The 14,203-nt window shown below is 40.0% G+C and overlaps 1 protein-coding gene across 5 annotated transcripts in view; it reads right to left on the bottom strand.

The window, feature by feature from the left end:
- Positions 1 to 14,203, bottom strand: part of ITGA8 (integrin subunit alpha 8) — a 189,226-nt gene that overhangs the window by 162,093 nt on the left and 12,930 nt on the right. For all 5 annotated transcript variants that reach the window (XM_032622802.1, XM_032622803.1, XM_032622804.1 and 2 more), the window contains exon 3: positions 1,156 to 1,256. In XM_032622802.1, the coding sequence (XP_032478693.1) occupies positions 1,156 to 1,256 (101 nt within the window). The remainder of the gene's footprint in view (positions 1 to 1,155; positions 1,257 to 14,203) is intronic.

Genomic DNA, 14,203 nt, shown 5'->3' with positions numbered 1-14,203 from the left:
CAAATTAAGCATATTTATTATGAACATGGTGTGTTATTTTACGTTCAATAATTCTGAAGATTTCTACAAATATTGAATAAATGCACAATAATATAAGTTTTCAAGACTTAATCAAAATCAATATAGTACCAAAAGATTTTTTAACCCCAAATAGTTATTAGATGGAATTAGCTTTTCAATAGCTATTCACATACATTGTAAATCACTAAAGGATTAAAAAGTTTTTACCAGTCCTGGAATGTGAGAACTATATTAATGCAAATACAATTCTACAGAGAGCCTATTGTAAATTCTGGATTTGTCACTAAAAAGGGCTATCTATGTTTTATATATTAGTTGTTTTATGTCAAAATTTCTGTGGGGCGTTAACCACAGACCAAATAAAACAAGGCATTTCCTTTAGATACTTATTTTTATTAAATCATAATTCAAACACCTTTAAACAAATCCCAAAAGCAAAAGTTATTGCTTTATTTTGTAAGGAGATTAGAGCCAACAGTAAAAAAAAAAAAAAAAATCCCCCAATAACAAAAAAGTTTCCAGATCAACTTATACAGTTATTTATTTCTCAGTAAACCAGACACATGTTATCACTCGGATCTATAGAGAAGAGAATCACAAAGTCATAGCATTTTAAAGCCAAAAGATCTCTATCTGTGAGTGAGAAATTTTTACTTTAAAAAGTATCAGTGTACTCAGAGAACCATGTAACTGGTAGTTATATTTTTAAAGAAAACTTTCCGATAGTTCTAAAGAGGATCAATGACATCACAGTAGATTAACTTTTAAAGAATCCTAACAGTAGTACTCCTGTTTCTCTGGTCAAACTTTAGTCAGCCCTTTAAATCAATCTTAAGCAATGAAATATTTACCTTTTTAGGATTTAGCTTTTATTTTTCTATCTTCCTTATTTGTTTTTGAAATATTTGAAAAGATCTAACCAATCTTCCAGAAAACCAGCTTTACTTCCTGTAGCTTTAAGGACTAAAATAGATTCTTTAATTTGAAGCACTAAATTTTTTTGGAATGCTGATAGCTCATCTTTGAAAATCCAACGTATTCTTCCATGAAGGGATTTTGGTAGATAGGAGTTGTGAAACATTGCAGTGTACATGTTATTGCAAAGCAGCCCCGCAGCACGCAGCTGATACTCACCACCACTTTCCCCTTATGAGCTTTCACTGTCGCTCCAAACCACTGATTCGATTTAAACTCTATAGGTTCCTTGGTTCCATTTACTCTGATCTTTCTGTTGTCTGACAGGGAGAACATGGGTTGTTAATAATTTGTAAAACGTGGCAGCCAGCTAAAATATGTGATAATAAATTTACCCATTAAAAACATTTTTTTAAATGTCATACACATGGGGGGTTCTTTTTGACTAAGTCTGAGCTAGACTTTTCACTTAGAAATATACCAATCAAATGAATATACATACTTGGCTCATGACATTTCACAACTTAACTTTAAAAAAGCATTTTTTTTTTTTTTTTTTTTTTTGGTACGCGGTCCTCTCACTGCTGTGGTCTCTCCCGTTGCGGAGCACAGGCTCCGGACGCACAGGCTCAGCGGCCATGGCTCACGGGCCCAGCCGCTCCGCGGCACGTGGGATCTTCCCGGACCGGGGCACGAACCCGTGTCCCCTGCATCGGCAGGTGGACTCCCAACCACTGCGCCACCAGGGAAGCCCTAAAAAAGCATCTTTTTTAATGACTTACATTTTCATGGATAACTACTGTAAACTTGATGTAGACTCTGACAGTCTTTAATCTACACTTTTGTCATTGATTTGCCTGATGGAAGACCAAACATTTATAACTGCTCTAAGGAATTCCAAATCTTCTCTGATAGTGAAACTACTTGGAACCTCCATGCTCCAGGAAGCATAGCTGTCTCAGCATGGTTTAGCAGGAGTCTGCTTGAAGGACTCCAAGTTCCTGGTTTTTAACTGGGTAACATGTGTCCACACAGTCACAGAAAATAACACCTCAACACGGTTTTATCCACACTTTGCAGATGTCAGCATGAGGGGGACCATCTGGGTAGAAATTCAACCCAATTACGACACACTTCAGGTCTTAATAAAAAGCAGATATCTTTTCTTCCACTCCTGATTCCCAATCGACATATTTCCCATGTGGTTCTAACCGCATGGTTCTAACTGAACTTCATCAGTAACAGCTAATGAATTTCAAAAGACATTTGTACCAGGGCAACTTATTTCTATGTGTTCTCTTTGGTATGAATTTTGTTTTTCCTCCTTGACTCTATAATAAATGCATTACAAATGAACTTCTAACTTCTATTAAGGGAGGCCAAAATATACACGCAATTAATATTCACTTGAGTTTACATATGATTACAGACTTTTCAAGAAAGAATAAATTATATATACTTAGGTCTTAACCTAAAATTTACGCTTTGATATGTTAGTAGAAAATTACAAATTTCCTTCTTTAAAATCTTATGCTTTTGATGTTTCTGGACTTTTAAAAAAGAAAAAACAAGTTCTGGAAATCCTCACCCCAAATGCACACAACTGGCAAAGAACTGGAGCATCTTACAGATTAGAGCATAAAAATGAAAATATAAACATTTCTGTTTGCATCTAGGCAAGAAGACGGTAGACCTCAGAGAGGAAGGATCTTGTCACCATGCACTGGGTGATCTTGGGCAATTCATTTAATCTTCTGCAGTTTTCATTTCTTCTCTAAAATTAGGCTGAAAATACCCCCCCTTCCTCTTTCACAGGTGATCAAAGTCATAAAGATCACGTAGGTAATGTGGTAGTGCTTTATAAGCTGAGAACATACTACAGAATCTTGCAGCAATACAACCCTTCAAAAATATCTCTTAATTAGAAACCTGGAAACTCAACCTAAGTACAAGAATTAGAAGGGACCTCACAGACACACAAGTCAGTGCTCCAAATTGGCCGCCTTCTGCTAGAGAAAATGATGTGACTCTACCTTTGGGGCGCCTAAGGCATCTTTTCTGCTATTATAAGGTTGAACTGTGTAATAACTTGATTGAAAGTGTAATTTGTGTGTTATTTTCCAGCAACAACTTTCTTTGAGACCAAGAATACAAATGAACGGACGTCACTAATTCCATCCCTAATCCAAGGATTACAATAGAGAATAATCCCACTGTCCCAAGTCTCTCTTTACTGAAATGAGTTGTGATCTAGGTGTATCCTCCTTACCTTGACCTTTGAGGTGGACAAGTCATCTTTTTTTTTTTTTTTTTGGATGCACCACATGACTTGCGGGGTCTTCGTTCCCCAATCAGGGATCGAACCCATGACCCTGCAGTGGAAGCACAGCGTCCTAACCACTGGACTACCAAGGAATTCCCAAGTCACCTTTTAAAAATTCTGTTTTATTGGGCTTCCCTGGTGGCGCAGTGGTTGGGAGTCCGCCTGCCAATGTAGGGGACGCAGGTTTGTGCCCCGGTCCGGGAAGATCCCATATGCCGTGGAGCGGCTGAGCCGTGAGCCATGGCCGCTCAGCCTGCGCGTCCGGAGCCTGTGCTCCGCAACGGGAGAGGCCACAGCAGTGAGAGGCCCGCGTACCGAAAAACAAACAAACAAAAATTCTGTTTTATTATTTTTATAAATTCACTGATGTAAATCTAATATTACAATGTCATAAAATTCAAATGAGTAACATGTATTTGGGTTGATTGTGAAAGTGACCTTTCCCTAATTTCTCACCTTCCTTTTCTGAACAAGATTCTTTCATGCCAAACAACCCAACACAGGGCTTAGTACTATGCACACTGGTGCTCGATGAACCTTTGATGCACAGGGGATGTTTTTGATTCGATTTGACCTGTTCGTTCCTGAAAACAACCTCCTGTAAAAACTCAGCACAATTTCTGTCCTTCTAAGCTCTCCTTGGTATGGCAAAGGGCTGAGAAGCTGGAACCTACATTTTCCAGACCCTCTTACAAATAGGATTCAGGTTGAATGAGAGGCTCATGGAGAGATCTGGAAAGAGGAGGAGATGGAGAAGCCATTATTTTCTGGCAGCAATTATAAGCATGCATGGGGGCATCAGTAGCTGCAGGTGGGATGTTCTTCCTGCAGCTCTCAAGTATCCTTTGACAGTCATGCCTTTTTGGTGCTTCAGGCCACTGAGATCGAGTCCTGAACTTCCAGATTTCTTGATCTGCAGGAAGTGATCTTCCTAACTTTCACATACCCAGTCTTTCCAATAATCATATAAACCTCTCAGTCCTAACTATAATACTCAAAGTGGTTTCTGTTTCCTGACCAAACTCCCGTGATATGGAGCAATGCATTTAGGATAGGACCACACGTCTTCTGGAACAGAAGGAAGGCACTGTGCATTGTCAACCCCAGAGAATTCTTGGAAGGGCCAGTGGTTCTGGGAGATGGTGGAGACCATTAGTTACTAAAGCAGTTCTCTCCTTGGCATATCCCAAACTATGCCAAAAGCTAGGAAGAAGTTTTATAGTGACTGCATGTGATGTAAAGCTTCCCAAGTGCCAAAAGACTATTAACAGAGTTAATAAATATAATCCAGGTGAATTTTTTCACGGGAAGAATCAGTATATTTAATATGTAAAAGAGTTCCCAAATCAATGAGAAAAAGACTAAAATTCAATAGAAAAAGTTCTAAGGACCTAAACAGGCATTGCAGGGAAGAAGAAATCAAATATCTCATAAATCCATGCAGAGATCCTGAACCTCAAATTAAAACCATAATGACTTAAGACTTGTCACCTAGCAGTTTGGCAAAAAATATTAATAATCTCTGTTTTCAAGATAATAGCTCAATGCAGCATTTTGGAAGGGCGATTTACAACATATATCAAATTTTTAAATGTACATTTTTTTGAACAAGGAATTCAACTTCTAGGATTTTGTTCAATAGAAATAATTACACAAATGCTTTAAGATGCAGTGTGAAGATATTTGCTGTCCTGGTTGTGATAGCAAAACTGAAACATCTTAAATGTTCATAAATAAGGGATTTGAGAAGAAATTCCTGTTATCTGTAAAATAGAGTACTATTCAACTATTAAAACATCTATTGGGAGTTTGGAGTTGACATGTATACACTGCTGTCTTTGAAAGAAATAATCAATAGGGACCTACTGTATAGCACAGGGAACTCTGCTCAATATTCTGTAATAACCTAAATGGGGAAAGAATTTGAAAAAGGATACGTGTGTATGTAGAACTGAATCACTGTGCTATACGCCTGAAACTAACACAACATTGTAAATCAACTATACTCCAATATAAAATAAAAGTTAAAATACATATGACAGACTTAGATGCACTGATATAGAATACTGTCTACAAAATATATTTTTCTGTTTTACCGTTTCTGAGACTTTAAAAAAAAGTATAGAAAGGTACGAGGACTTCATATAACAAACACTTGTATTCCCACCAGGCAGAACTGACAACTGTTAAGTTTTTTCACATTTGCGAACATCACAGTACCCTTCGACATCTGTCTCTCCAGTTCCATCCCCTCCTCATCCATAGGTGGTCACCATCATGAATGTGATGTGTATACTCCCGGCCACTTAAAAAATAAGGTCCATGAATAATATAGAACAGAGGTCTGCATATATTTCCTATAAAGGACTGATAATAAATATTTCAGGCTTTGCATTCTCTATGGTCTGTCGAAACTACTCATCTCTGCCCTTGTAGCAAGAGCAGCCATAGACAATATGTTTTTTAAAATGGGCTTGGCTGTGTTCCAATAAAACTTTACTTATGGACAATGAAATTTGAATTTCATATGATTTTCATGCATCATTTAAATATTATTCTTTAAAACAAATTTCCAATCATTGCAAAATATAAAAACTACTCTCAGCTTATAGGCATACACAAACAGGTGGTGGGTCAGATTTTGCTGTAGTTTTGCCAACGATTTACTATTGAGTATTCTTTTTTTAAAAAATTTTTATAATTAATTCATTTTTTATTTATTTTATTTTTGGCTGCTTTGGGTCTTCGTTGCTGTGCGCGGGCTTAATCTAGTTGCAGCGAGCGGGGGCTACTCTTCGTTGCGGTGCATGGGCTTCTCACTGAGGTGGCTCCTCTTGTTGCGAAGCACGGGCTCTAGGCGCGCGGGCTCAGAAGTTGTGGCTCATGGGCTGTAGAGCGCAGGCTCGGTAGTTGTGGCACGTGGCCTTAGTTGTTCCGCAGCATGTGGGATCTTCCTGCACCAGGGCTCGAACCCGTGTCCCCTGCATTGGCTGGAGGATTCTTAACCACTGTGCCACCAGGGAAGTCCCTGTGTGCTCTTTTTAACTGAATAAAAGTGGTATTATACTATCTGTATGGAACAGCGTGTAACTGTGTTTAACATTCAATTTTATGTTTTTGGGAAAGAACCTGTGTTTTGATAATTAGATAGATAGATAGATAATAGATCCAACTCGTTCTTTTAAACTCCTGTAAGTATTGTATCTCATTAGATAGCCATCTGCATTTTATTTATCCATTCCATTTACACATGAACATTTAGGTTTCTCAGCTTCTCTACTACCACAAACATGTACCCTGAGTGCCCTTATCTTCACCTGCAGATGGAGAAGTGTTTCTCTCTGGCACCAGACTAGAAATGACATTGCTGGGCAGCTATGCCAGTCCGCCTCCAAAGTAGCCCCAATTTCCATGTACACTCGCAGGGCACGAGAGAGACCCCATCAGCTCTTGTCATCGTAGAGCTGTTAAATTTCTGCGAACCTGGACGACTATGAAATGCTCCTTCATTTGCTTCTGTTTTCATGTGCATTTCCCTAATAATTAGTAGAGTCAATCATCTTTTTATGCTTATGGGCCACACACTTTTTTCTTCTGTGAATTGCTAGCTCATCTCCTTTGTTCATTGCCTTGTTTGGTTATTAGTCTTATTGATTAGAAGAATTCAGCGTATATTCTGAGTCCTTTTTTTTTTTTTGCGGTACGCGGGCCTCTCACTGCTGTGGCCTCTCCCTCCCATTGCGGAGCACAGGCTCCGGACGCGCAGGCTCAGCGGCCGTGGCTCACGGGCCCAGCCGCTCCGCGGCATGTGGGATCTTCCCGGACCGGGGCATGAACCCACGTCCCCCGCATCGGCAGGCAGACCCTCAACCACTGGCGCCACCAGGGAAGCCCCGAATACTGATTCTTTCCCCCACATATATGTTGTCAATATCACCTTCCAATTTTTGCTAGTCTTTTAACTTTACGAGTATTGTCGTCCATCTGGAATGTTTTTATATTGGACGTGGCATGGGCATCTTACTTATTTTCAATACGAAAGGCCAGTCGTCTCAACACCACTTACTGAACAATCCATCTTTTTCTTTGTTCCTTGGAGAGTTCATTCCACCTCTGCACTGGTACCTCCTGATGCGACTGGAAGGGCCCAGCATGATCTGGCCCCTACCATCTCCTCCTGCTTTCCCAGCTCATTAAGCTTCAGACAACCACCTTTCTTTCTTTTTTTTTTGTTAAGTCTTTATTGAATTTGTTACAATATTGCTTCTGTTTTATGTTTTGCTTTTTCGGCCCTGAGGCATGTGTGGGATCTTCGCTCCCCAACCACGGATTGAACCCACACCCCATGCATTGGAAGGTGAAGTCTTAACCGCTGGACGGCCAGGAAAGTCCCTACACCGCCCTTCTTGAACACGCCCAGCCTCTTCTGTCTCTCATTGCATATACTCTTCCCACAGTTTTCTGCATGGCTCCCTCCTTCCTGTCACTCAGGGTTTAGCTCAAATGCTACTTCCTCTGAGACCCCCTTCCCTGAGCAGCTAGTTCACCCTACCCTAAGTCATTCTCTCCCATTACGCTTTAGACTTTTCTTCACAGCACTTACCATTAATTGAGATGATCTTATTTCTTAGTTTGCCTGTTTACTGACTATCCATTCCCTTCCAAATATACATGAATCCCATGAACAGAGATGTTCTCTGCTTCACTGCTGTGTTCCCCACTTCTAGAACAATGCCTGACACATAGTGAGTCCTCTGTAAGAGTTTGTTGAATGAATGACCAAACTCCCATCTATTCATTCAGAAGCTTGTCTAGGACATTGCTCAGTACGATCCTTTAAATTCAAAATGTTCTGTGTATGGGTGTGTGAACGTATAGACACTGAACTGTTTGTGACGGTTCTCTCGAAGGCAGGGAGTGTACATGCTGTAGTGGCTTTTTATACTTTAATTGTATATGTTTCTGTGTTGTTTGAGTTTTTACAGTGAACATTATTACGTCTATGATCTGAAAAAAGAAAACCTAGAGATAAAATCAAGACCTCTGTAGGTCAACCTGAGAAATTTAGATAGGTGGTAGCAATAAAATTGATTTGGCTTGTCCGACATTTCTGGGCTTTGAAGCCATCTCTCTTAATTGGTAGCTTTGGTCTCTGGGCAATCAGTGGGTGGCAAACCTACTAACATTCTGCTCCTTTTTCACAGGAATATTCATTTCTGAGCAGGAGTGAGTGAGGGAATGTAGAATATGGTACACATATGGGCTACAAGCAGATTTTTATAATCTTTTCACTGAGCAGAATGGGAGGAATTACAAGAAGTGAGGGTAGATCACCATGGGTGAGAGAGAAGAGCTGAGATTGACATAGGTGCAGCAAACATTTTGGCAGATGGGGTGGTTTCTGAAAAACTATAAGGTCCTCAGCCTTGTCCTGGAAAACAGTAAGTTTTCCTGTAATCTTCAGTCATTACTTCAAGTGCTTCACCCTAGAGATTTTTTTAAAGCTGTCGCGGGAGCTGTCCAGACATTTTTAATCAGGAAGAGGGGAAAGGAAATCTTTATTTATAATCTTTTCCTTCATCAGTGTAAGTGTTTCATTCAAATTGAAACTATGTATCTGAGAACAAGGAATACTCCTATGTAAAATTTAAAATAAAATATCGGTAGCCAGAGAACTCCTTGTCCAAAAGAAACAAATCCAAGAAAAGAATCTGGGTCAATTTTTATGTCCTAGAAAATGAAACTTCCAAATGTATGCCTCCCAATATTCCAAAACCACAATTAAAAACCATGAAAGAATACCTCTGTAGCCTTCATACTCCTGATCATCTTACTGGGAATTTTCAAGTGTTTAAGGAAATATCACGCTAATTCATTTTTTCATATAACGTGCAAAAAACGTGTCACTCTTTTTTCCCCCAGTTATACTGAGATATAACTGACATACAGCACAGTGTAAGTTTACAGGCACAGCATAATGATTTGACTCACATATATTGTGAAATGGTCACCAGAGTGAGTTAATACCTATCATCTCACATAGACACACACACACAAAAAGAAAAAGTGTGTTCCTGATGACGAGGACTCTTAGGATCGAGTCTCTTAACAACTTTCATATATACTGTACATATATATGTGTGTGTGTGTGTTTATGTGTATACATGCATTATTTTGTATACGTTAACTATAGTCATCATGGTGTATATTACATCCCTAGTACTTATCTATCTAATAGCTGGAAGTTTTTACCTTTTGACTCCCTTCTCCCCATCCCCCAGCTCTGGTATAACCATAAGTCTGATCTCTTTTTCTATGAGATGTTTTTTTTTTCTTTAGATTCCATACATGAGTGAGATCATGCAGTATTTATCTTCCTCTGTCTGACTTATTTCACTTAGCATAATACTCTCAAGGTCCATTCATGCCAATGGCAGGGGTTCCTCCTTTTTAATGGCTGAGTAATAGTCCATTGTGTGTGCATGTATATATATACACATGTGTATAAGATATCTATATCTTCTTCATTCATTCATCCATTGTGGACAGAAATATGTTATTCTGATTAAGTAAACATTCTATTATAACTGAGATTTATTATTTATATCATATATGTATACTGTATACAAAGGTGTGCATGTACACAAACACACACGGGCATACTCGTTTTCTTGCCGTTACCTAGTAGATCAGATCTAACTATCCCGCCCTCCACCATGTAGGTCCCAGACCCCACACCTGATCTCCAGATATGGCGTTTCCTTCCATTCAGGCAGCTTCCTCTCTGTTCCCTATTGAGTCTTACTCCCAGACTTCGTACATGAAGCTTCTCTTGCAAAATTCCACTCCTCCTTTTTTGTCAACTAATCCAAATCACTTTCTTGAAAGCTGCTTTAAAATGTAGGGCTATGCTTGACAAATAACCATTCACACATGGTTAAGAATCATGGAGGGACTTCCCCGGTGGTGGCGCAGTGGTTAGGAATCCACCAGCCAGTGCGGGGGACACAGGTTCGAGCCCTGGTCTGGGAAGATCCCATGTGCCATGGAGCAAGTAAGCTCGTGTGCCACAACTACTGAGCCCACATGCCACAACTACTGAAGCCCACGCGCCTAGAGCCCATGCTCCGCAACAAGAGAAGTCACCGCAATGAGAAGCCTGTGCACCGCAACAAAGAGTAGCCCCTGCTCGCCACAACTGGAGGAAGCCCACCTGCATCAACGAAGACCCAATGCAGGCAAAAAAATTAATTATTTTTTAAAAGTTTTTTTAAAAAAAAAGAATCATGGAGAATATATGGGAGAAAATGTAGTAAAGAAATGCAGGTGAAATAAAAAATGAAGTGAAATAAGATAAAATAAAATGTAAGGCCCCAAACTCTTTCTTTTCAAATTGAAATTCTTTCAGATTATTGTTTTTAAAAATTCAAACAATATAAAGTAAGAAAACTTGTATAAAAAATTGTATAAAGTAGTAAGTGAAAGGCCATTGGAATCGCCCCTCCCTGGACACACTCACTGTTGTTTTATAAACCCATCCAGCCATTCAGGGTTTGAGGCTTCTAGCTCGTTCCTCTAGTTTAAGACATTTCTTTTCTGGAAATCATAAGGCTTTTATTTTAAATTGTATTTTTCATATCACTCTTTAAATGTTTGGTTCCACACATAACTAAATAACTAATAATGTTAAATGAGCTGAAAGTATGCTTTTAGAGTTCTAGTAACAATGTCCATAAATATGGGTTTCGGATAGCACTAGTAAATATTGTATTACAATCTTCCTATTATATATTTTTCCTGATCTAGATGAGAATATCAGTTTTCTGCTACAATTATTTTCACATCTATCTCATCTTCTGGAGAATAAAGACCACGTTTCCAACTTCCTGTTTTTAATAATCAATAGGGCCTAGCTAGTGTTCCTCAGACATTTGTTTCTACATCATATAAAATCATTTAAATGTTTTTCATATGTAATTTGACGGAGGCCATATGTAAGGTTTGCTCTAGAAATATATATGGACTTTTGTTGGTATGATGCAAGTAATTTCTTGGGTGAGTGTTCTCATTTACGTGATGCGGCTAGAGGAGCAAATATCAAGAAATGAAAGAATCACCTCTCCAGAGGGAAATGAGAAGCCAGCTGGGGCAGGTCAGACACAACACTCTGTGGCTCCTCGTAGGAAACACGCAAGTCTGCAGGGCAGAGCTGGTTACAGGTGGGTGGTAGAGACTGAGATCTCGACTTTGACCGCACCTGCTACAACCCACTCCATCTCACATACACTGGCTGGAATGGTTTTCCTTCCCATCTCACCCACCTCGAGAGAGACACGTGTGTGCGTGTCTCATTCACCCTTCACCTCTGACCTTTAATGATGCCTCCTCCGAGACGCTTTCCCAGCCACACAAGAAGTTCCCCCTTCAGTCAAGAACAAGAGCCCTCTTTTGCACACCTAAACCCTTTTTCACTTTCTCCTGTTACAGCGCTTATCCCTCTGTTAGGGCTGCCAGGCACTCGTCTTCTCTTCCACTGGACTTGAACATTTCAAGCCCAGCGAGTACGTCTGTCTTGCTTGCTATTTATACCTAGTAGAATGGCAGCCCCGTGAACCAAGCCAGAAGCTTGGAATGCATCCTTGACAACCACCAACCCTGCACCGCACCTCCTATCGCCACTCAGTTACCAATTCCTGCTGGTGCCTCCTTCTAGATCTCTCTCAAGTCCATCTGTTTCTCTCCATTCCTATACCACTTCCTTGGGGTGACTCCCATTTCTTTAGCCTCAGTGGCTGCAGGGGTCCCCTACCTGGTTTCCCTTCCTCCAGGCTTGTCACCTTCAAATGCATTCTCCGTCCTGACACTAGAGTTCTTTCTAAAATGCCAAAATTCTTAAAACCAGCCACATCCCACCCTTATCTTGCCAGCATCGTCATTTCATGCCATTCCCAACCATAGTGATTTTCTTTCAGCTCCTTGAATTTTTCACACTTTCTCTCATCTCTAGATTTTCTCATACTTGGAATAATTACCTGGGATCAAATATCTTGGCCATTGACATAGCTGGGGAAATGAGAACTCTTAACTTATATGTCACCTTCCAATTGTGAGGAGAATAGCATGCTTCTCTGTTCGGGTCCCCAAAATGTATTTGCTTCAGGAAGTTATGAAAATCTCTCAGCATGGGAATCTCAGGAAGCAGACTGAATGACATAAATCTCTTCACTATGACCTCAAAGCAATACTTTTAAATACAGGATATGATTGGGTTTCAGGATGAAGGCTATATAAACTTGCCTCCCAAGAGCACTTGAAAAGCTCCTGTTGTATGCTTGTATTTTCCTCAGGACCTCATCCCTGTTGCCAGAAGCTGTGGTAAAAAGGGAACCAACCATCATCTAACAAAATGGTTCATTTTGTGGTTTTAAAACAAAATCACCATTCCCGACATTACACAAAACAGGAACTTCAGCATTCAAACCTTCTGTTTCTGCAATGTATACTTATGGAAGATTAATACCCAAGATGGAATTATCGTCTGGGAAATCTTAAACTCTACCCCAAACAAGTAGGACCATACTATAGGTTGAGCAGAGGCAAAATGTATTCCTTCCCCAAATAAATTCAGATTTTAAATAGGATTTACCGGGCAGTCCCTGTGCACTTTGTTGCTTAATGCATTCTGCCATTTCACTGTTACTATTTACATTTTCTCCTTATCTCAACCTTCTCCGTCTACTTCCTCACTCTCAGCTGATAATCTTGCTTTTTATGTCACTGAGAAAATAGAAGAAATGAAAGAAGATTGTTTTCTTCCTTCTATTGCCAAACCCACAAACCCACTCTCACTCTGCTTTCTCTGCTCTCTAAGGATGGACCGTCTTTGTGCTCCTCCAAGGCCAATCCCTCCATCTGTGTAAAGTCCCACTCATCCCTTTTCATCTACTCGGGAATCTGTTTCTGCACATCCTTCTCCTCCTTTAATCAACATCATCATTTCCCTATCGACTGGACAATTCCTATTAGATTACAAACACGCTATCATGTCTTCTCGATGATTACATTTCTGTGGTCCCATTTAGGGTGGAACTCCTTGGGAAAAAATGGCTCTACAGACTTGCTGTCTCCCGTTGGTCTTCTCCCATTCTCTCCTGACACTCATGCCCCTGCAACTACTTTTATCAGCTGTCAGTCACGTTCTGTGACCAAATCAGATGTTCAGGGTTCACTCCAATGCACACGAATTGCTTCACTGGCTTCTTGACCTCTTCGGTCTAACCGGCCACTCCTTCTTATCATTGTTTATACATCCTCCTCAATTCTCTAATTTTTCTTTAAATGTCAGGGACTCCAGGACTCTGTCTCAACCTTGACCTTTCCCCTCCCCTCCCCTCCTCTCTTCTCTTTGCTTCACTTCGCTTCTCCTCACTTCTTGTCTTCATTCACACCATCTCCCTAAGTCATGGCCTTAAATATCATCTACATACTTACAACTTCCACATTTAAATCTCCAAACCTCTTGCCTGAGCCCTGGGTTTATTTATCTAACTGCTCGCTTGACATCACTTGGATGTCTAATAAGCATCTCCAGTTTCTCGTGTCTGGACTCAACTGGATATTTTCTCTAAGATTTGCTCCTTCCCCGCTGTTTCCTGTCTCAGTCCCATTCCTCCAGTTACTCAGATCAGATTTTTCTCCTTCTTCTGTACCCTTCATCTGATCCATAAAGAAAATTCTACCAACTGCACTTTCAAATAAATCCCAAATCCAACCATTTCTCAACCCTAAGTGCTATCATTCAACCCAAACTGCACTTTTCTACCACCAGACAATGGGTCTGTCTCTTACCCCATCCCCTTGCTTCCGCTCTTGGTTGCCTACACGCTATTAAACCGATCCTTTTAAAAACATAATTCAAATTCTGTTACTTGTCTACTCAAAACC

The sequence above is a fragment of the Phocoena sinus genome, chromosome 2 (assembly GCF_008692025.1).
Source record: "Phocoena sinus isolate mPhoSin1 chromosome 2, mPhoSin1.pri, whole genome shotgun sequence".
Lineage (NCBI taxonomy): Eukaryota > Metazoa > Chordata > Mammalia > Artiodactyla > Phocoenidae > Phocoena > Phocoena sinus.
Note: the sequence above shows the minus strand (reverse complement) of the source record. Positions and strands in the feature narration are given on the sequence as shown.